Source organism: Cryptotermes secundus, unplaced genomic scaffold (genome assembly GCF_002891405.2).
Source record: "Cryptotermes secundus unplaced genomic scaffold, Csec_1.0 scaffold508, whole genome shotgun sequence".
Taxonomy (NCBI): Eukaryota; Metazoa; Arthropoda; class Insecta; order Blattodea; family Kalotermitidae; genus Cryptotermes; species Cryptotermes secundus.
Genome location: NW_019733326.1, coordinates 1,039,629 through 1,061,004, shown reverse-complemented (window position 1 = coordinate 1,061,004; position 21,376 = coordinate 1,039,629). Strand labels below are relative to the sequence as shown.

At 40.0% G+C, this 21,376-nt stretch overlaps 1 protein-coding gene across 1 annotated transcript; it reads left to right on the top strand.

The window, feature by feature from the left end:
- The first annotated feature begins 1,661 nt into the window (after positions 1 to 1,661).
- On the top strand, positions 1,662 to 19,688 carry LOC111868016. The gene is made up of 6 exons (XM_023858355.2): positions 1,662 to 1,903; positions 3,577 to 3,773; positions 5,389 to 5,573; positions 12,386 to 12,641; positions 17,275 to 17,447; positions 18,559 to 19,688. Exons 1-6 carry the CDS (start codon positions 1,879 to 1,881, stop codon positions 18,590 to 18,592), a joined length of 870 nt encoding a protein of 289 aa, XP_023714123.1. The 5' UTR covers positions 1,662 to 1,878; the 3' UTR covers positions 18,593 to 19,688.
- Positions 19,689 to 21,376: the final 1,688 nt, after the last annotated feature.

The window sequence follows — 21,376 nt, the reverse complement described above, 5'->3', positions numbered from 1 at the left end:
AATAGTAACATATTCTATACTTAAGTACGGAGAGTCAACTGCTCAAACTCAGACATGGAAAGGGGAACTGATCGATTGAAACACACTCTTAGTTTCAAATAGACTCTTCTCCGTTTTAAAAGAAAAGAGACTGGAAATGTGTAAAGTCTTCCGAAAAGAAAAAGACAATCGATTTCCATATGCGTTCTTTAAAAGACGGTATTCCTTGTTGACAGTGACTTTCATTCACTGAAAAAAGAGCTCTTGTTGTTATTATTATTATCATTATCATTATCATTATTGCTCTCATTATTATTTGTATTTTGTTGTTGCTTTCGTTTCTTCATTTGGTCTGTGTTTGTCTCACTGCTGCTGTTGTTTGTATTCGTGCTGACTCTGTAATTGGCCATTGGCTGTTCAACTCAGCACGTAAAAAAATAAAAAATGTATTATTATTATTTCAGTAAAATTAGAGTAATCTGTATTACCAACAAGACAATCGATCTGAATTATCAGTATACACTTGCAAATTCCTTTATATTGCTAACGCATTCTATTAGGGATTTAGGCGTGCATACTGATTGTAAATTTCATTTTCATCGTTATGTAAATTTTATTTTTCCACGTGCAATAAAATTACACCTTAGAAAGTGTACTGATGCTGTATGGTTGTTCTAGTCACGTCTAAACTTGAATATGCTAATGTTGTTTGGAACCCTGTTACGTTTACTGATTCCAATAAACTTGAGCACATAGAAATATAATTTGCAGCCCTTTGCCACATAAGATTTATGAAAAAACAAAAATTGGAAAAAGAAGACATAAAATATTAACACAAAAAATTATTTTTTAATATTATTCTATCATTAAAACGGTTGTAAACGGCTTAAATGTAAGTTAGTAAGCAACTTCTCTGGCATCGCCCATAATTACATGTACCTACATTTATGGTGGATAAGGAGGGCCGGGGTACCTTAGTCAGTACAATAATTAGGTTATGGGCTGAACAAAGGACGAATAGTTGTTCGACTGGAGGCAGGTGCAGGAATATTTCTTCTTCTTTTTTTTTTCTGTGTCCAGATCAACTCTGTGGCCCACTCAGCCTCCTAACCAGAGTGTACAGGGGGATTTTCCGACGCGGGTAGAACGGCCAGGACTTAAAGTTGGCCACTTTCTTTTTTTCAATTTATTGCATCGTTTCCTCCATATGCCTTCATGTCGTGATTCATTATTATGCACAGCACTAACTTCACCTTCAGCATCACACACTTTCTAAAACATTCGTATGGTCTGACTTCACGTCAGCAAGAAATCGAGTCGCTGAGAATACTGTGCATATAATCACTTACAAACTGACTTCACGGTTCGGACTGGAAACCGTGCGATGGCCTCCAAACCTCGAAACGATTTGCATGCAGAACTGAAACAACGCTTCGTTGAATTTTGAATAATGTAACAATCAAGGCATTTACTTAATTTATTGGTGGACACTGATGTGAAAGAACCCGCTGAGCCCAACAAAGGACACGAAAGGACGGAGGGTAACGTCTCGCCAGGCACGCGATGCTGCATGACGTGGCATATAGATTTGGAGGGGGTAGAGGTGGAGTGAGGATAATCTCTCCTAGATATTACGATGTCGTGCATAAGTGGCTATCTCATGGCTGAGTCTGCCAAAAGTCTAGCCAACTTCTTCATGGTTCCGAGACATGGTACGTGAACGCTGCAGAACCCAATCCAGTTACGAAGAGTTCTGTCTTCTGGGATACAACGCCGTGCAGTCCATTGAGAGTCAACCGACGTTTCGGAGGAACATATCGCCTCCATCTTCAGGTTTAAATCCGACGATTTAATTATCTTCCTGGACGGGAATCAAACCGATAAGAGATTAGTTAAATAATGTATCCGGTGAAATCACCGACAGGTATGTAATTTCGTGCATTAGGTTTACAAATATAACATTTAATTGTTTCACACTATTTTAGCTAGTCACTTCAGGCTGTTGGAAACACGTCATGATACCGGTGGAAGCAGAGAAACTCGCCTTATCTGTAGGTCCTAACGAGAACAGACCACCAGAGGACCGACAAGATATTCTCGAATGTGTTTTGACGTGTCGGTGCGTGCTGGTCGCAGAGGGGACCTGCAGGTGTGTGAACACAGGAGCAAGCTGTTCATTCCTCGTCAACGTCGTTACGTGTAGCGCGAATTAGCGAAATTTGTAAGGTGGCTTGAATTAAAACCTGCCTTTCTCTGGTCCTGAAAATAGAGAAATTCAGGTGTAAATTTAGCTGTACTATGTAACTATTGAATGTAAAGGGTCGGAAATTTAAGTATAACGTACGATGTGTTCAAGATTGTATTGAAACACGCGTTTCATTTTGCTCTGTAACTTCTTCTCGAATTCTTTCTCGCTTGTATATATATTTAGCAAAATGTGCGCAGAAACTCATGTACTTTGTCATGTAAAGCGGACTTTAAAATTTCCCAGTTTAAATTAAAAATCTGAAATGCCTCGACAATACTTCGTGAAGCTCTCGAATACCAAATTTCATGCAAACTCACCCTGCAGTTCTCCAGACGGATGGATAGACGAGCCGAGGGACATTGACTGGCACCCTGTGTATCTACAAGGATAAGCTAGACAGCAGATAACCTCACACCGATAATCGGAATTGCAATGCGCAAACGTTGCACAGCACCGGACAGCAGGATGTGTGTAAATGAAGTGGAAAGACATAGAAGGAAGCAGACCTGGCCTAATTTAGGTATTACTTTAGCTTGTGATTGGCGAAAATGAGGAGAGCAACACCATGATAGCAGAAACATGGGCGCCGGCAGTTTCTTTTCAGAGGGCAGGGACAGCCAATTTTCCGCCGGAGGGCAGCCGGAAAATTTACTTACAAACTTAAATGTAACCGATCAAAGTCCAGTAGATCTATTTGTACCACCTGCTACTGGAACTCTGCGTTCTGCCCACAGAGTGTATTTTCATGTTCCAATGGTTCTCACAATAAATATTGATTATATCTCTAAACAGCATTCACCGGCTGATCTTTGTAGCGGAGACGTTTCGTGTGAAGTACAAGGTAAAGTTGTAACTGTGATTAATTAAGCACTATAAGCCATGAAGGCGTACAGGGGAGTGGATATATAGAGCCATGTATTCTTGATCTTGGCACTGGTTGGAGGTGAGTGGTCAGCTTTACGTCCCTGCCGCTTTACCCCCGGGGGAGGAGCCCCTTGTACCCACTGGACTGGAGGCTGTGTAGACCACAGAACCGGTCTGGACGACGTGGAGAAGAGAAAATTTTTTACTCTACCAGGACTCGAACTCCGAACCCTCGTTCATCCAGTCCATAGCCAGTCGCTATACCAACTGCGCTTTCTATTTACATATATACAGCATAATTCCAGTCAATAAAGGGTTAAGCCGTTTAAAGCAATTTGTATGATTTAGGAATAATTTTAATACAGTATATTTCATTATGTTCTGTAATTATGAGTTCATTTAAAATAACTAGGAGAGGGGAGCATGTATAGTTTATGAAGTAGTTTGAAGGTTTACTTCATTCTATTTTTTTTGTACCTTTATAGATTTCAGTTACATAGTAACAAGAAAGAAGAAAGAAAGAATTGCGTTTGGTTCTTCAATCGAGAGGGAATGTTTACCCATGAAATGTGGCATAAGTCGTTTTGAATGCCAATATATGCCTGAAGTGTTACTTACTGTTGCGCCAACATCATATGGTACCAGCGATATCACATCTGCCTTCAATTCAATACGCACCAAGGTAAAGACATCAAACATTATGTAGTGACACCACACTGTCATATTGTCTATCAGATTCACTTGGCTAATCTCTGCGCTTCCCAACTGATATACCCTTCTGCTTTGAAATTGATCCTGTAATGAACTCAAATGTACCTGATAGTAAAGAGAATATAGCAGTATTGATGTGAATATGTTGCGATTACGTAGAAATAACATGGACTAGAATTTTAAGGGTGAAGTGTAGCTTTACCCGCCGGCCACCCTTTTATATATACAGGGTTAGCCTAAAATAAATATTTTAAATGACTCGTGTTCGTGAAACTTACACGCGCAACCCAAAAAAGTCGACAACACGTGCAAGTTTAGAACTTCAAGTTCCACAAAAGACTGTGTGGAATATCTTGCGTAAACGTTTGCGAATGTTCCATTTTTTTCCTTGGCACTACAGCCCCAGTGGGCCTAGGCCTACCTCCATGAACTCCGTTCACTTCGGTTTTTCTAGATCTTACACATACGGTAGGACTCCTTGGGCGAGTGATCAGCTCGTCGCAAGGCCTTTACCTGTAGACAAACACAGAAAAACGCACACAAACATCCATGCCCTGAGTGGGATTCGAACACACGATCACGGCTTCCGAGCGAGCGAAGACAGTGCATGCCTTAGACCGCTCGGCTACCGTGGCCGGCACGAATGTTACCTTACCGGTTGCAATTATTGCAGAACCTCACTGAAAACGACAAAATCCTCTGTCACTCATTCTGTATGGACATGCAGCAACGGTATGAAGGAAGTAATGATTTCTTTAACCGGCTAGTTTAACCACATTAGTGGTACGGTGAACAAACACAACGTTCGTATATGGAGAACTGAAAACCTGAGAGCTGTGGTAGAGCATGTGAGGGATTCACCTAAAGTGAATGTAAAGAACACTTGTAACTTACCCATGTAAACTTCAGGGTGTACTTTTCAAACCCTGTAAGTATCTCGGCCATGCTATTAAAACTCTTCTTTCTGTAAAACTTTGAAAGTGTCTCTTTCTTTTAGGCTAACCCTGTATATACAGAGCTGTAGTCAAGGCAGGGGAAGTCGTGCGCTTGGGAGCTGCACAGCCGCTTCTTTCAGAAATGTCAAAACACAGGCGAAGGTTATTAAAATTATGAAATTGTGTTCTTGTTTTGACATAAACTTCCACGTATATGTCTGTCACACAAAGCAACACGGTATTAATACCTTTTGTCATTGATTAAATATTAAAGTAATTAAATTTGTATGTATCTATTATGTGTGTGACCATCAATTTTCCTAATTAGATGTCAAAGATCGTAAGATTTTCTTTCGTTTCTTCCAATATACTATTTAATTATTGCGCTATTCAATTTGGATTGGACATTGTGTGATGAAAAAAAAAAAAAAGAAGGTTAATCAGGAAAATGTCGAGGCGGCCCTCATAACATGCTTGAAGAGCACTGTCACTATTTCGTCTCAAAGAAGTGTTCCATGGCACATGACTCAAACTTATAAAATCTAACATCATCCCTCCAAAATGTCACATACAATTCTGAACTTGAAATCTGTTTCAGGAGGTTGACACTCCGTTCTGTTCTGATATACTTCTATTTTTTTTTTCGTACAGGTAGTGAGCAAACGTGGTGTTGGCGGAATTGTAAACACAGCTCCTCGTTTCAAGCACGGTGTTTCAGAGACTCCATCACCATTAACCTACAACCTACGTTTATTTCCTTCAAATGTAAAGTGCAACAAATATCCATTCAGTTCAACTACTCCACGCGTGTGTGGAATAAAAAATAACAATCCTGGGTAAGGACATAAATTTTTGTGTCTATTCTTAAATCTATATAACAAATAATAGTGAATACTGGGGTCACGCCGTAGCGTAGTTGGTTGAGGGGCTGTGCTACAAGCCGGAAGGTCGCGGGTTCAAGTCCCGATGAGGTCACTGGATTTTTTTTTTTCAGTTGACCTAATCCTTCCAGCCGCACTACGGCCCTGGGGTTGACTCAGCTTCTGGGGAGTAAAGCGCGGCCGGCGCGTAAGGCTGACAACCTTACCGTCATGTGTGAGCTGATTGTCTAGATAATGTGGGACCCTCAACGTCTCACAACCCTATGGGCCTTCACGGCCTCTTACAGGGATGGATTTACTTTACTAAGTGAATACTAGTGAAGAGACAGCAATCTTCACAAATTAAAAATATTTACTCAAAATCTTTGGAACAGTTTCAGAGAAAATCGCCATTTTGTTTTGAGGAGGATAATTTGAAGAACCCCTAATTTGTTGTTGTTGTTGTTATTGTTATTATTATTATTATTATTATTATTATTATTATGTAGAAAGTTCATATTCAAGGGTGTCGACCCACGACGAATAAACTCTCAAAGTGCCGAAAATTATTAAAATTCAACCTTCAAAGAGAAGCACATTACATACATATAAGGACACCCAGACTGCATTCGAAAAACAACCTTTTCGTACTCTGGGAGGCTTAAAACATGAAACTCAGTCAAAAACTGAAGAATGATTTCTTTTCCAAAAACGAAATACTTTCAAAGGTGGAGCCGGGTTAGTCCAGTTGATGTAGTGAAGAGCTACGGGCTGGACAACTGGGGTTCGATTCCCGGCAAAGGCAAGAGATTTTTCTCTTTTCCACAGCGCTAAGATCGATTTTGGAGCCCATAGAGTACCCTATCTGGTGGATACTGGGGATAAAACGACCGGGGCGTAAAGCTGACATACTGTGAGGTCAAGAATTGTAGAACTACGTATATCTGCTCTCCCATACGTCTTTATGGCGTGGTGCTTAATAAATTAAACATTTGGGACAGTTTTACTTTACAGTTACAGTATTCTCGGAGCCGGGTAGCGTATTCGGTATAGCGACTGGCTACAGGCTGGACGACTGAGGGGTCGGAGTTCGAGTCCTGATAGGGTCAAGAATTTTCTCTTCTCCAAATCGTACAAACCGGCTCTGGGGTCCACCCAACCTCCTATCCTATGAGTACCGGAGTGTCTTCCCCCGGGGGTAAAGCGGCCGGTGCTTGAAGCTGACCACTCACCTCCAGCCAGTGTCGAGGTCAAGAAAATGTGAATCTATACATCCACTCCCCCATACGCCTTCATGACGTAATGATTAATTAGTTAGGCACAGGGACAAATTTGCCTTATCTTTTACAGTGCTGTCACTGTTCAGCACACCACTGCTAGTTGCTGAAAATCGAACAACAATGAAATCTGCGTTTTATTTGGGGAAAAGTTCGTAATAAGTCGCCACTTGAGAGAAAATTGTCATTTTTTATGTCCCATCTGATGGGTCTCTATATCTGGAGCGGGAAAGTACATACTCAATATTATTTTTATTTTTTTTGTATTGCTAGTGGGGTGGGACTAAGTCCCTTGTACTGCGGCCACTTCTGGCCTATTGTACCAGCCCCAGATGATAGGTGAGAGTGATTGTGGAGCAATTGCTGGAATGAAGATTGGCAGGGAAACCGAAGTACTCGGAGAAAACCTGCCCCAGCGCCACTTTGTCCATCACAAATCCCACTTGACCAGACCCGGGCCGCCGCCGTGGGAAGCCAGCGACTAACCGCTTGAGCTATGGCGCGGCCCTCATACTCACCTATGACCAATAAAGTCTTAATACCAGATATGAATAACATCCGCCCAACCGTTCAGGTGCTAGCGAAGCGCACGTAGATACAGATGACATAACAAAAACTAAATTCTTGCATAAAGAATACAAGATGTGTACATCCGTCGTAATTTTGGGATCGACTTCTTTTTCACCACCACAACACTTTCTCACATATATGAATACTATGTAAATGGAAAAACGAGCAGAAACGCAACGTACATTGTGCGTCACCTTCAGTTGCAAATGAGGTTCCATTTGACGGCTCATGTGTGTACTGACCGCAGAGTGTTAACAGATGGTGCGACAGGTTATAGTCACATTACTCGTGTGTTTTCTTTATTTAAGAAATGTGTGTCAGCATGTGACAAATGGCGTTCATCACAGGCGATCACAGGCCTGGACGCATCATTCGCTGATGTATGTGCGATAGGAAAAAATATGGGAGAAAGAAAAGAAAAATAGAAGCATGAAAATTTATATAGAAAATGATAAGATTTCACGTTGCATTTTCATGTTCCTTTCCAGATCTTGGGGGGGAAAAGGAACAAATTTTAAACAAATTACAGGTTCCTTTGTATTTTCACGTGATCCCAGGGGCATTCATGAAAACACTGCCAGATTCATCAATCATCATAATAATATACTATCTCCTAGCATAGATGTCACCTGTATTAGCGACTATATACGGGATTTGGATTGGTGAATAAATTTACTGAGCACTTACAGGGCGTACCTACAAATAACTATAACATTACTGCTGATATTCATACTACAAATCAGCCCACACTAAGTCTTCTCAGTCTACTTTCACTAGTCTTTACTTGGTAACTGACTTTCACAATGGGTATTCCTCTGCAGTGTTTCCTGGTAACGAATCTTAACAAATATTTCGGCTTCCGTGGTCACGCCGTTGCCGCTGGTTAACACTCCACAATTGAACCCTCAAATACACTGTAGCGTCAGTTGTCTTCATGACAACTCCTCGGCACGGACCACGGATAAAGCACAGCCTCTAATGTTGACGAGGCGTTTTTACTGCGCTGTTACCTAGCAATAAACGTTCCACTGTTGTGCGCGTTGTATCCCGCGGGTATACGGGATTGCCTACAAATGGGTCTATAGGTCACAGTATTCAAGACATTCCAGGTCTGATTCTCACCACAGCCATTAATAAGTTAAAAGTAAGATGTTCCTGTGTTTAATTAAGCACTACATTATGAAGACAGAGAGGGGAGTGGAGGCACAGCTCTATGCGTTTTTAATCTCAGCACTAGATGGATGTGAATGGTTACTTTCACGACGTGGCCGTTTTTCCCCGTAGGGAAAGATCCTGTAGTAACCACTGGATAGGAGGCTGGGCGGACCCCAGAGCCAGTTTTGGTGATGTGAAGAGAAAAGTCTCTTGCCTCTGGTGGGAATCGAACACTGCCGTAGCCTGCCACCATACGGAATGAATTACCCCAGCAGCTGGCACTAATAACACAGAATTAAATAACTAAACATTTGGCATTATGGAAACCAGATCGAGTACAGCCAACCTTTGAAATGTAAGATTTGAGGCTTTCATGGCGGTGACTATGAAGAAAGCAGTCTTGTATATATACACGGTGCCAAATCCCAGAAGACTGCTTTCTTCAACCTTTGAAGTGTCTACACAATGTACTACAGACCCATGGAAAATGAATATCGCAGTATACGCATGCCTGATGACATCACCCCCGAACAGGATCCACATTAGTACTAAACGATCATGAAAGGGTGAACTGTCTATATTTTTGTCTCCTTCCCCAGTGTTCCTGTGAGGCTCACTGAAAGACTTCCATTTAAGGATATGTGGATCTTAAACTGGTTTAGCATTGTCAAAATTTGATCTCTTCTGTGGGTTATTTAATGACAATTACCGTGCCAAGACTATGCAGTGGAGTCGCAGTTAACTTCCGCGAATTCAACCATACACATTCACTTCCCACCTCCAAAAATATGGCGGGCTATTTTTCCACGACTCGCTCTCCGTCACCCATGCCTTGCCCTGCATCTCTCGAATCGACAAGAAGCCCAGACTACCCCACCAGTGTACTGTTTTCCTTGTTTATTCTTGCATTATTCCATCTGTCCCTATTTTTATGTAATTAAAAATAAAATTATTGTGCATTTTACTTTTACATGGTTCAGCCCGTATAACGAAGACCTCGGGCTGGAAGTATGATGTTAGATTCCTGGCAGGGACAAGAGTCTTCTTTAACCCACAGCATCCAGACCGGCTGTGGGGCTCACCCAGCCTCCTACACAATACAACCGGGGGCTCCTTCCCCGGGGGTAAAGCGGACAGGTCGTGAAGTTGACCACTCACTTCTGTCTATTGCTGTCATCAAGAATGGTGGAGCTATTTCTACCCATACGTCTTCATAGCGTTGTGCTTGATTAAGCACAGGGACTTTATATAACATATTGTGGCATGTCTGCTGAAAGCCAGAATTGTGGAGCTATCAGAGGTGGCCGTTGCTATGGAACGGCTCTGTAAAGACGTCCGTTGCTAGGTAATGGCCGCGACACGTACGGAATGGAAGAGCTGCTGGAAGCGGTGTTCTCTTGCGGTCCATGTCAACGTTATATTAAAAGCAGTTAGACGAACTGAGGCAGGAATAAAAGAGGCTTAAACATGGCGGTGGTCAAGCTTACAACCGTCCAAGTGACTAAGCTGCCGTTGTAGTATAAGATACGTAAGATAGGCATGATCTGCTCTGCAAAGCCTGTACTGACAGAGGACTTGTGTAGTGCAAAAGTAAGGATTTTCAATAACATGCTATATGTGCGAAAAGTACACTTGACGAAAAGCCAAGCATATTCATAAGAGTCAATACCATCTTCTCATTACAGAGAACATTAAATAAGGTTTATAATCGCAAGAGTTCACTCACTCATTCATTGAGCCCAGCCCTTCTTGAGAAGCCACCAACTGTGCAGCTGCTCAGAATTTCCCAGCATATTATGGAACCTGAAGGTTCTTTGCCACGTTCACAAGAGCCCTTCACTGGCCCCTATCCTGAGCCACATCAATCCAGTCCACACCATCCCATCCTATCTCTCTAAGATCCATTTTAAAATAGTTCACCCTCCTACGCCTTGGTCTTTCCAGTGGTCTCGTTCCTTCTGGCTCTACCACCAATATCTTCTCCCCAATTCGTGCTACATGCCCTGCCCACCTCATCCTCCTTGACTTGATCATTTTCATTATACTTGGAGAAGAATACAAGGCACGAACATTCAGAAGAATATCACACCAGCGACCTTTCAGTATTGTATGACAACCTATATATGACATAACTCTGTCCTAAGTGCAAACTATATTTATAGGTCTTTCATCTTGTTCTTCTCTATACACTACTTCTTAGGACGTAGTTATGTCATATATCATATAAAGTGCAACAGGATGCTTAAATATAATATGACATCCTATCACTAACGAACTCTACCCACTTAATTTCTGATATGATTCTCTTATGTACGAAGAAACCTACACCTAATTCACGATTTTCATTCCCATTTCCATAGAAAAATGTATATTCGCCTGCTGGTTCAATGCCACCTCCATCCCATCCGACCTCCTGTACTATCACTAAATCTAACCTATATTTTGAGATTTATCCCGCCACTGCCCTGAGCGAACCTGCCCTATGCATTTTTCTAACATTCCAAGTACAGAATCTCATACCCATTTTCTTTAGCCTATGTCGTTTACCCAGAGGATCTGTCCAGATCCAGGGCTTTCAAACATTTTTGTAACAAACTTATCAGTTGATAAAAAATCTCTGGTCGTTGGTCTCAAGGGGCATGATGTCAAGACAAACTGATTGGCAGTAGCCTGCCAGTAGTAAAGCAATTTTTACTTTGACTTTGACTTCAAGTGGGACGAGAACTGGCGTTTTCAAAATGGTACGTGACGAAAAGGGAACCCAGTGCCTGGGGGTATAACCTGTTCACCCTGTTCCTGGGGGATATAAATATGAGGACCTGGTTGGGGCAGAGGACCTCGAATCTGAGACAGTAAAAAGTGGTCATGAGCCCACCGTGGGACTCAGATCTGAGAATAACTGCGCTGGTGAGGACCAGCAGCAATTGTAAATGACAGACCCATCCTCTCATCAGAGAGGAAGTTACATAAGGACTATGACCATATGTGTTCAGTTAGAAAATATGATTGCTGTTTGTGAGTTTCAAGGTGCTTGTCACTAAGACGAACAGATTGAAGTAAACAGCCACTCGTAAAGTAACTCTGACTCTAGGAGGTTTGTTTGAGATGGACACCAGCCTGGGAGTAGAGGAACATCCACTGTTGGATAACGTTGCCAAGCAGCACAGTGAACGCCATGACTGTGAACACTAGTCTGTGTGTGATAGTGAATTTTAGATTGCGGTCACAAGTTGTATGTTAAGGCGTCCAAAAAATCAGATTACCTATCCAAAACCGGTCTATAGTCACTCCATCATGTAATTATTATAATAATAATTTCAGGGGATATACAAAAGTACGTGTATGTACATCATGGGCGATTTATGGAATTATAAGGGGAAATTCTGACTATATGCACCATCTTTAGAACGCAAACCTCCATGTAAGATGCCAAAAGTAGTAGATGTATAGTTTGGGTGGAAAGCCTAATGCTCTGGCCACATTATGCCTGGGGAAAGAACCCGCTGTACTGATTTGGTACGAAGCTGGGTGAACCCAATTCTAGGCCAACATGGCAAAAGGAAAACATTCTGACTCCGCTGGGAACTGAACTGAATTGATTCCACGGTCACCCAGCCAGACACACTGAGTCACTGACCTATCCTGTCTCCTGAATTTGCTGCATGACCTTGAGAAAATGTAACAATTCAGATTGCTGACTGTTAAAATGGTTATATTTTGTCAACTGCACATGCATTATGAAAGTTACATTTTAGAAGTAATGGTGTATCTTCATTTCATTTTTAGTGTAGGAGTTTACAACACATGTACACCAAAGAGGCCCATCCAGTTCAGGCACAGTTTTGGAGGTCATAAGGTATCAGATTCTGGTACAGATGTTAAATGCTGCCCTGTGAATGTGGATGTGTGCTCAAAATGTGGGAAACAGCCATATGGGGACTACTGGCACTTACATATGAGGCAGTTTCTGTGCAGAAGTTGCAAAGTTGAAGAGGACTTGAATGCAACTAGAAGTGAAAAATTAATTTTGGATAAGTATAGGGTGAGTTTTCATTTTCTCTGAGTTTGTATAGTTACTTATTTGGTTTAACACTTGATGCATTGAACCAGTATTACATAACAGGGCAGTTAAGGTTAATATTTGTTAATGATACCAACACAACACTATTACTTACAGCAACAATAACAATACAGAACAGGTCAGTCTAGCAGTAAGGCTCTAGAATTTCATTCTGGAGCTGCTCAGTACAAACTTCATGTGGGACACTGGGCTACCATAAGGATTTTTGTGGTTTTACTCAGACCCTCCAGGAAAAATCCAGGACAGTAACTTCATTAGGCCACTACTTTCTTCCAAATTCTTTCCAAATCATCAGTCATCCTATTTCAGATGCTATACTGTCTCAATACTGAAAGCATCATTAAATAACGCACCAAGAACGACTCAGTCACTCACTCATTCAGGGAGCTGAGCCCTTCTAGAGGAGCTGCCAATTGTGCAGCTACTCAAGAACTTCCCAGCATTTTATTGAACCCGAAGGTTCATTACCATGTTGACAAGAGCCCTCCACTGGACCCTATCCTGAGCCACATAAATTCAATCCATACCATCCCATCCTATCTCCCTAAGATCCATTTTAATACTGTCCACCCACCAATGACTTAGTCTTTATAGTGGTCTGTTTCCTTCTGGCTTTCCCACCAAAATCCTATATGAATTCCTCTTCTCCCCCATTCACACTGCATGTCCTGCTCATCTCATGCTCCTTGACTTTATCATTCTAATTGTACTTGGAGAAGAGTACAAGTTATGACAATCCTCATTGCAGTTTTCTCCAACCTCCTGCCACTTCATCTCTCTTCGGTCTAAATATTCTCCTTAACACCCTGTTCTCAAACACCCTCAGTCTATGTTCCTCCCTTAATGACAGAGACCAAGTTTCACACCCATACATAACCACAGGCAAAAATATAGTTTTGTATATTCTAATTTTTATGTTTTTAGACAGAAGAAGGCAAAAGGTTCTGGACAGAATGGTACTAAGCATCACCCGAGTTCATGCTCCTCTTAATTTCCTCCTGAATCAAGTTTTGGCTTGTTATAGTCGTTCCTCAATATCTGAACTGTGCCACATTTTTAAAATATCTGTTACCTATCTTTGTCATGATTTTGCACTGAATTTTGGTGACGGGACAGCAACATACACTTAGTTTTCTCTGTGTTTACTTCTAGATGAACCTCCTTACTTGCGTCAATTAAAGTTTACATGTTTCTCTTTATGGTATCTATATTATCACCCAGTAGATGCACATCATCAGCATAGACCAGCAACTGATATGTCCCATTTACTTTCAGGCCCACCTGGTTTTCCTCGACCTTCCTAATGGCATATTCTAAAGCAAAGTTGTAAAGCAATGGCCATAAAGCATCTATTTTTAGTTCGTTATAGATAGAAAAATCCGACAAATATTTACCTATATGGACTTTACTATACGTTTCATGTAAACACATTTTAATCAGTCTGACTTGTTTCAAGAGTACCCCAAACTCTATAAGAATACTGTACAATACTTCCCTCCTAACTGATTCATAGGCTTTCTTGAAGTTTACGAATAGCTTATGTCCTGTTTCATTGTACTACCATTTCTCCTATTGCAGAATGCAAAAGCTCTGATCAGTGGCTTATCTGTTACCCACACTGATGTTTTCCAATAATTTAATTTACATATGGACTTATCATTGAGGGAAAAATATTGATAAAATTTTATATGAAGCTGACAGCAGTGATATCCCCCAATAATTACTACAGTCAGTTTTATCACCCTTCTTGTGAACTGGTAAAATAACAGACACCTTCCACTGATCAGGCATTTTTTCCTTATGCCAAATAGAAGTAATTAGCTTATAAATCTTAAACATAATATTCCACCTCCTGCTTGAATCAGTTCTGACAGAATCTGATCACTACCTGGTGATTTATACCTTCTTCAATTTTGCAATAGCACTTTCAACCTCAGAAGTGATAGGATTAGGTACTAACAGCTAAGCTGCTATATTTCTATCTGCCTAACATCATTGACCCTATGTACATTCAATAACTGAGAGTAGTTCTTCCACCTATTCAAAATGTTGTGGGAATCTGCAAGCAGATCACCATTCTCAACCTTCACTAAGTTACTTCTAGGTTGCTAACCCCTCTTGAAGTAATTTATTCCTCAATATAGATCTCTAATGTTCTTGTTCTTACTGTGTGTTGAAAGCTTATCAATTTTGTCTTTCAGATATTCCCTCCCCCATTTATTTCACTTTGTAACCATTGCAATTTGGCTTGTTTTCTTTGGTCTAATAATTTGAGCATCTTTCATTGAACCATGACTTATGCTTCTTCGGTACATAATAACCCAGGTTCTCTTGGGTTGAAATTTTGATATTCTCTCTAACAGTTTCCCAAGCTTTATTAACATCCACCTGAGTGTCCAAGTTTTCCAAAGATGTGAACCTATTTGAGATTTCACCATGATACTGCTCCTTCCATCTACCTTGTTTAATTTCTTAAGGTTGAACCTCTCCATATGAATTCTGTGCATTGTCTATTTAATCAATGCCAGTTTTCCCTAACCTTTGCAACCACCAGATAGTGGTCAGTATCATAATCTGCTGCCCTGAATGATCGGATCTCATGTGTACTTGAATGTCGTCTCCTGTCTATCAAAATATGGTAAATCTGATTGTCTGTCTTTCAATCAGGAGATGTTCAAGTAAATTTATGAATGTTGTGTTGTGGGAACATTGTACATTTGACAATAAGATTTTTGAACGTGGCAAAGTTTACTACTCTAACTACATTATCATTATTAATTTCGTGTAAACTCTCCTTCTCGGTCATTGTTTTGAAAATATCTTGAGAGTCTGAGATTTCTTCTTCCCCTGCCTTATACATACTTCTAACATTCCAAGTACAAAATCTCATATCCATTTTCTATCACTACTAAGAACAACAATCATCATAACAAATAAATCTATCAGTAAGGTAAATCTATCCCAGTAACAGGCCATGGAGGTCCACTGGGTTCTGAGATAATGAGGCTCCCACATTTTTTAAACAGTTGGCTCACAGATGGCAATGAGGTTGTCAATCCTTATGTGCTGGCTGTCCTTAACCCCAAGGAAGAAGTCAATTGAAAAATCAAATGTCCTTCCAGCTGGCAGCATAGTAGCTCAACCAACTACTGGTGTTGTTGCATCATACTGCATCTAAAACAGATACCCCTTTTGCTGATAACAACAAATGAATCATACTGTATCTACGACAGGTGACCTCCCACCATTCTCCATACACACTCCATGAACGTGCAAAAATAACTTGGGCAAATTGTTACAGATTATTACTATTCTAGAATTTTTATTTCCCTGGAATGGCCATGGAATTGTCTTCCGATTAGGAGAAGGCAGAAAAAATACTTGTCATTGGTCTAATGGGATAATTTTATTATCACAGTACAGTCAATTACAATACAAGTTCTTGCAATTAGTTTAATAACATCACTGTCCTGATATGTTTCAACATTTACAGTGCCATCCTCAGGGGTACATACTTAGTAATACAAAACAAACTAGCTCAAAGTTATTTTCCATTATTGTATATAATTTTAGGAAATCTGAAAAATTTTAAATCTTTCATAAAACAGTGTTACATAACATTACAAACAATGTATATTAAAATTCCTGTATGCTATTCAATACTGCATATTTCAAAACCATGTAAAAATTGATTGAGTGGATGGTAAGCTGAACAAACCTCAGAGATGTGGTTTAAGAGCATATCCATTGACTTTAAGTTAAACAAGATAAACAATTTTATAATAATCAAACTGAGTTATATACTGAATTTAGTATGAAGGTATATACTGTTTTATTGTACATTTAATACCATGCTTACAAATCAAAATTTCTTACAGGTAATTTTAAACTGAGTTTCAGTCTCTATTTTTGAGACCAAAGAAACTGGCCACTGAAGACAAGTTTCCATTTAATTTATGTTCAATTTTAGACATTCGTTGAGAAGAGTGACTACTCTGTCAGACAGGAAATTAGATATTATGAACTTCTCAAGCATACATAAAATATTATATTTAAGCATCCTGTTACACTCTACACAATATATGACATAAACTCCGTCCTAAGTGCAACAATTTATTGTAGTTCTTTCGTCTTGCTTCCTTCTACACTACATGTTTCAGCCGCAAACAGCCATCATCAGGCGTATACTCTCACGTAGCTGCTACACTGCATGTAGTTTAAAATTTAAAAAACACTAGTCTTCCCAATTGTTCATTTTGCCATTGCTAACAGGTTTCGATATATCAGAACCTTCCCTGCTGATATCTGTCGGATATGTATAAAATCCTTGTTAACCTACACACGTCAATTTGACATAAAATAAATAAAATACCTGTATCTGAAAAGTGCATCAATGAGATAGGCTGCTGTATTAGTATCACATATTTCGTTAGCATTAAATTATCTCCCAAAAGTACATCTCTGAGATATCAAATCACATGCAAAATATGACAAATATGCTTACATGAAATAACAGTAGGTGTCAATTTATAAAAAAAGAGTTTTGACTTTCTATATATCACGCCATCACAGTGTGTGTTATCTTCCTTTACAGAGAATACGTGATTGTTCACACATGCATAACCATAATGGCACCACAGCGGCAATTATGTTGATGAACCAACATGAGCTCCGTGAACTACACACTAAAGAGTTGTACTTCAATCAACATTTCCCCATCCGAAAAGGCAAATTTTTAGATGAAGACAAGGATCAAGTATTACCATGGTAACATAATTTATACCATACATTCAGAAATCTGAAACTTAACAAATTCACGAATTTTGGACTGTTTGTCATTTCCAGATATACTAGTATATAAATAAAAATAAACTTTCTTACATGGCCAACTACTGGGTCAAAGGTGCAATACCCTCTTGGGACAAGGTTTGTGATGTGTGCTGGATGGTTGGGACTATCACATATCACACACAGAATATGAGTGAAGCCAGCATGTAATTGCTTGAATGGAAACATAGCCTGTCTCTATATATGTACACAGATAAGTGTCTTGATAAAATTCATGTTCAGACTTTCAGGACTGTCACTTAACCTAACTGATGCAGCCATTTTCATCATTCTTCTGGCTTAGGCCTTTCACCTGCTCCTGTTCCCAGGCAAACTGTTTGTTCCACCTCATTTGTGTCCTCAACTTCTCCCAAGGTCCTAGTTCAATGCACATTTCAGGACCCTCTACTTCTTCATTCTTCTAAGACCTTCATATCAATTTTCCCACTATTTCTCAACAATGGGCAACAATTTCATATGAAGTTCTTATCTTATGTCTTCATTACACACCTTGCTTGTACCAGTTTAAACCATGCTACTGCTCTAAGAAAACGTTTTCTTCCTATTTCAATTCATTTTCTGCATTGTGCAGTCAAAGTCCAGCCCTCTGAACCACACAGCACATCAGGTACTGAACAATTTTATGAAAATAAAAATCTTAAACATTTTAACAAATTAATAAACTTCAAACAGTAATTTCACTTAGTAGTTTTCTAATGTAATGTAGTACACAAGAAGAGGCTACACAAGGCAGCGTGAGCCCACCTCCAATTTAAATCAAAATTATCATCAACGAATGGTCTACTACATGGGAGCAAATAATGACAGAGGCCACAATATGATGATATATGTTACCATTGGGGTGATACAAAGAGCTCAGCCGTGCAAACAACGTTCTCTTACTATTAATAACAGTTTTCATGGTATAACCTCATCTTTGATTCCATGTACGATATATTGGAAGTGTAAGTTAAGGTCAGCAATGTCATATCCTAATCCTGTATTAAATGGTTCAATATTTATAAAATTATAGTGAGTTATTGTTTTTCAGGCCTCTGAAGAGATACAAGTTTAAGAGAAAGTGACAGTTTGGAAAAGCGGCAAGGATTGACACTAACACACAGTGTGAAACTTCATACATTCATTTGACTGAATAAGGGTATATAGATATAGAGCAAACAAGTAGAGGAGAGTAAGAATAACATCGGACTCGGTACAAAAATGAAGATAAGAATCAAAGTATCCATAAGTAAAAAGTTAACACAAAACATTGCCTACTAAGTTTATTTTATATTTTTCCTCTGTTCCTGGATGCTAACTTAACTTGTCATGTCTTTGCCATTCCAAATTGCATTACAGTGTGTCTTTTTTACTATTCTTAAATAAACCAGATGTTGTGTATTCAACAATTAATTCTACATGAAAAGTCATTGTCCAATGGAAGTAAAAACAAATGATGTAAATAATTTATGAAATGTGCAACTTTAATGTTATAATATAATAATTAATTCTTATTCATTTTTAATACAGAATTGCAAATATATAATAATGTATTGTGACATGCCAAACCGCTGTTGGGAAACGGGATGTGGAACAAGTTACCACGAAGACAGATTCTTGATAAACAGTCTGTTGCCAAGTTACGCAACAGTAAGGAAAGCGGTGTTTCTCCGTGACGTGCCGTGCCGAGTCGAAGCGCACTGGTTGGTACGCAGCATTAAACAACTCTCGGCAGCGTTGCCAAGCAACGCCTCTGTAAACATGGTGTCACACAATAGTGAAGCAAGCTGCATTTTCCATTGTCCGACTGAGGGTTCATAAGAGAGACTGGAATACCTAAGGAGTCATATAACAAAATTATGCAGGCAACAAGCAGAAGTCATAAAAAATCATGATGAGAATGTTCGCAACATCAAACAAGGCGAAGCCCAACACAGAAAGTGTAAGAGGCTTAAAATTGGCGGCGGTCAGGCATACGACCATTCAAGTGACTAGACTGCCACGGTAGCAAATACTACTAGAAATAGGGCATAGTCTGCTGTGCTGAGCCTAGACTGACAGAGGCCTTGTAGATATTATAAATGCTAGATATTAAGGCTAAATTGTAAGTGTACATAGTGACAATGGACTAATACTATCGACTATGACTGACAAATGACAGACCCAACCTCTCGTCAGAGAGGGCACCCCATATGGACAGGACAGTAACTTTCATCTAAAAAGAAACATCTGGTCATGAGCCCCAGCCTGCACTCGACACCAAGATAGACAGACAGACAGACAGACTGACCGTCAGTCGCAACGTGACTTTGACTTTACTAAGGAGTCAGTTGAAATGTATGTGTACCAGCTGCCAAAGCAAGTTAGTATTTGGAGTATTTGGCTGAGTTGAAGTATAGCAGTCACCGAGTTCAGTTGTATCAAGTGACTAGAGACAGTGTTCGGCGTTAGTTAAAATGTAGCAGCCGCCGAAGACAGTGTCAGTTAGTATTCAGCGATCATTTGAAGTGAGTGTGAGACAGCCACAGGAACAAGAAAAATGGAACGCGTGTTATACTGAAGATAGCATGAAGAGATTAGTGTGTAGGGTTTGTACAGTGTGTGGACTCGCAAGAGTGTCATAAATTGTAGTTGTGACTTGTAAGTTGTTAATAAAACCAATTAACAATCCGAAAGCCATCTTCAGTAGACAAAACACGTTACAGTATATTCTATTCACTTTTACTGGACCACCAAGCCTGTATGTAAATTCAGCATATTAGTTAACATTTTTAATTTCCATTTTCGATTGGCAACCAGACAAATTTGAAGGAAAGTGGGTGTGAAATGGGCTCTGGGTGCTAGTTAGTGACCAAAATTCCAAATCAAAGGCATCATCTTGCTACTGAAGGATACCAGAAATGTCCTACAGAACACTCTATGAGACCATTAGAGATGAAAATAACTGGGCAAGCTGCACTAGGGCAAAGTTTACTAAGAAATGTGTGTCTCAATGCCACCAATCCACTTCATGCACAATGGGGACTTCACTTGGTTTGTGCAATGGTGCTTCAGCCAGCGAGCTCGTAACAGCTGTGTGCCACTCAGAGGAACTCACTGTTTTGGAAATGAGGACCAGCGATGCCGAAGATGAGACATGCCAAGAAGACTTTAACCTCACATCCTGAATCACTGTAAGCCACACCTTGTCACTCTTACTCACTGTCATAATGCTGCACTCAAGTGATTAGTGAAGGCTTTCATGCAACCAATTGGAACCAATGTTCAAGTGAACTGAACTATTTCCGAACTCAACAATGGACTTCAGCTGAATCTCACCATCAATGGGGTGCAGAAGACCACAGCAAACACTTATGTGGATATGCCCTTTGAAAATCGCTATCCCACATTCAAAGCCATAAGGAACAAGAGAAGGACTAAGTATGACCACATTGCTGACCAGTATTGACAAGCATAGTGTCTTTATGGATGTCTTTATCACTGGAGCATTGGATGGATCCCATAATTAACTTCAACTCCACTGCTGCCCACTCATGAGACGATTGATGTGCACAGACGTAATTCAATGGAGTCGAGATATGTATGTAGAACATTTGACAGGATCGAGACAATCAGAGAGTCAGAGTTACTTTACGGCTGGAAGTTTGGAACTTTAGTGCTAATCAGTTCGTCTTGGCATCAAGCCCCTTCAGACTCATGACAAGCGATTTTTTTTTCCAGCTGAACCCTCGTGGTCACAGTCCTTACATAATGTCCTATCTGACAAAAGATGGGTCTGCCACTGCCAGCACAGTCATTTTCAGGTCTGACTCCCACAGGACTCATGACCATATTTTACTGCCTCAGATACGGGACTCCCCAAAACTGGA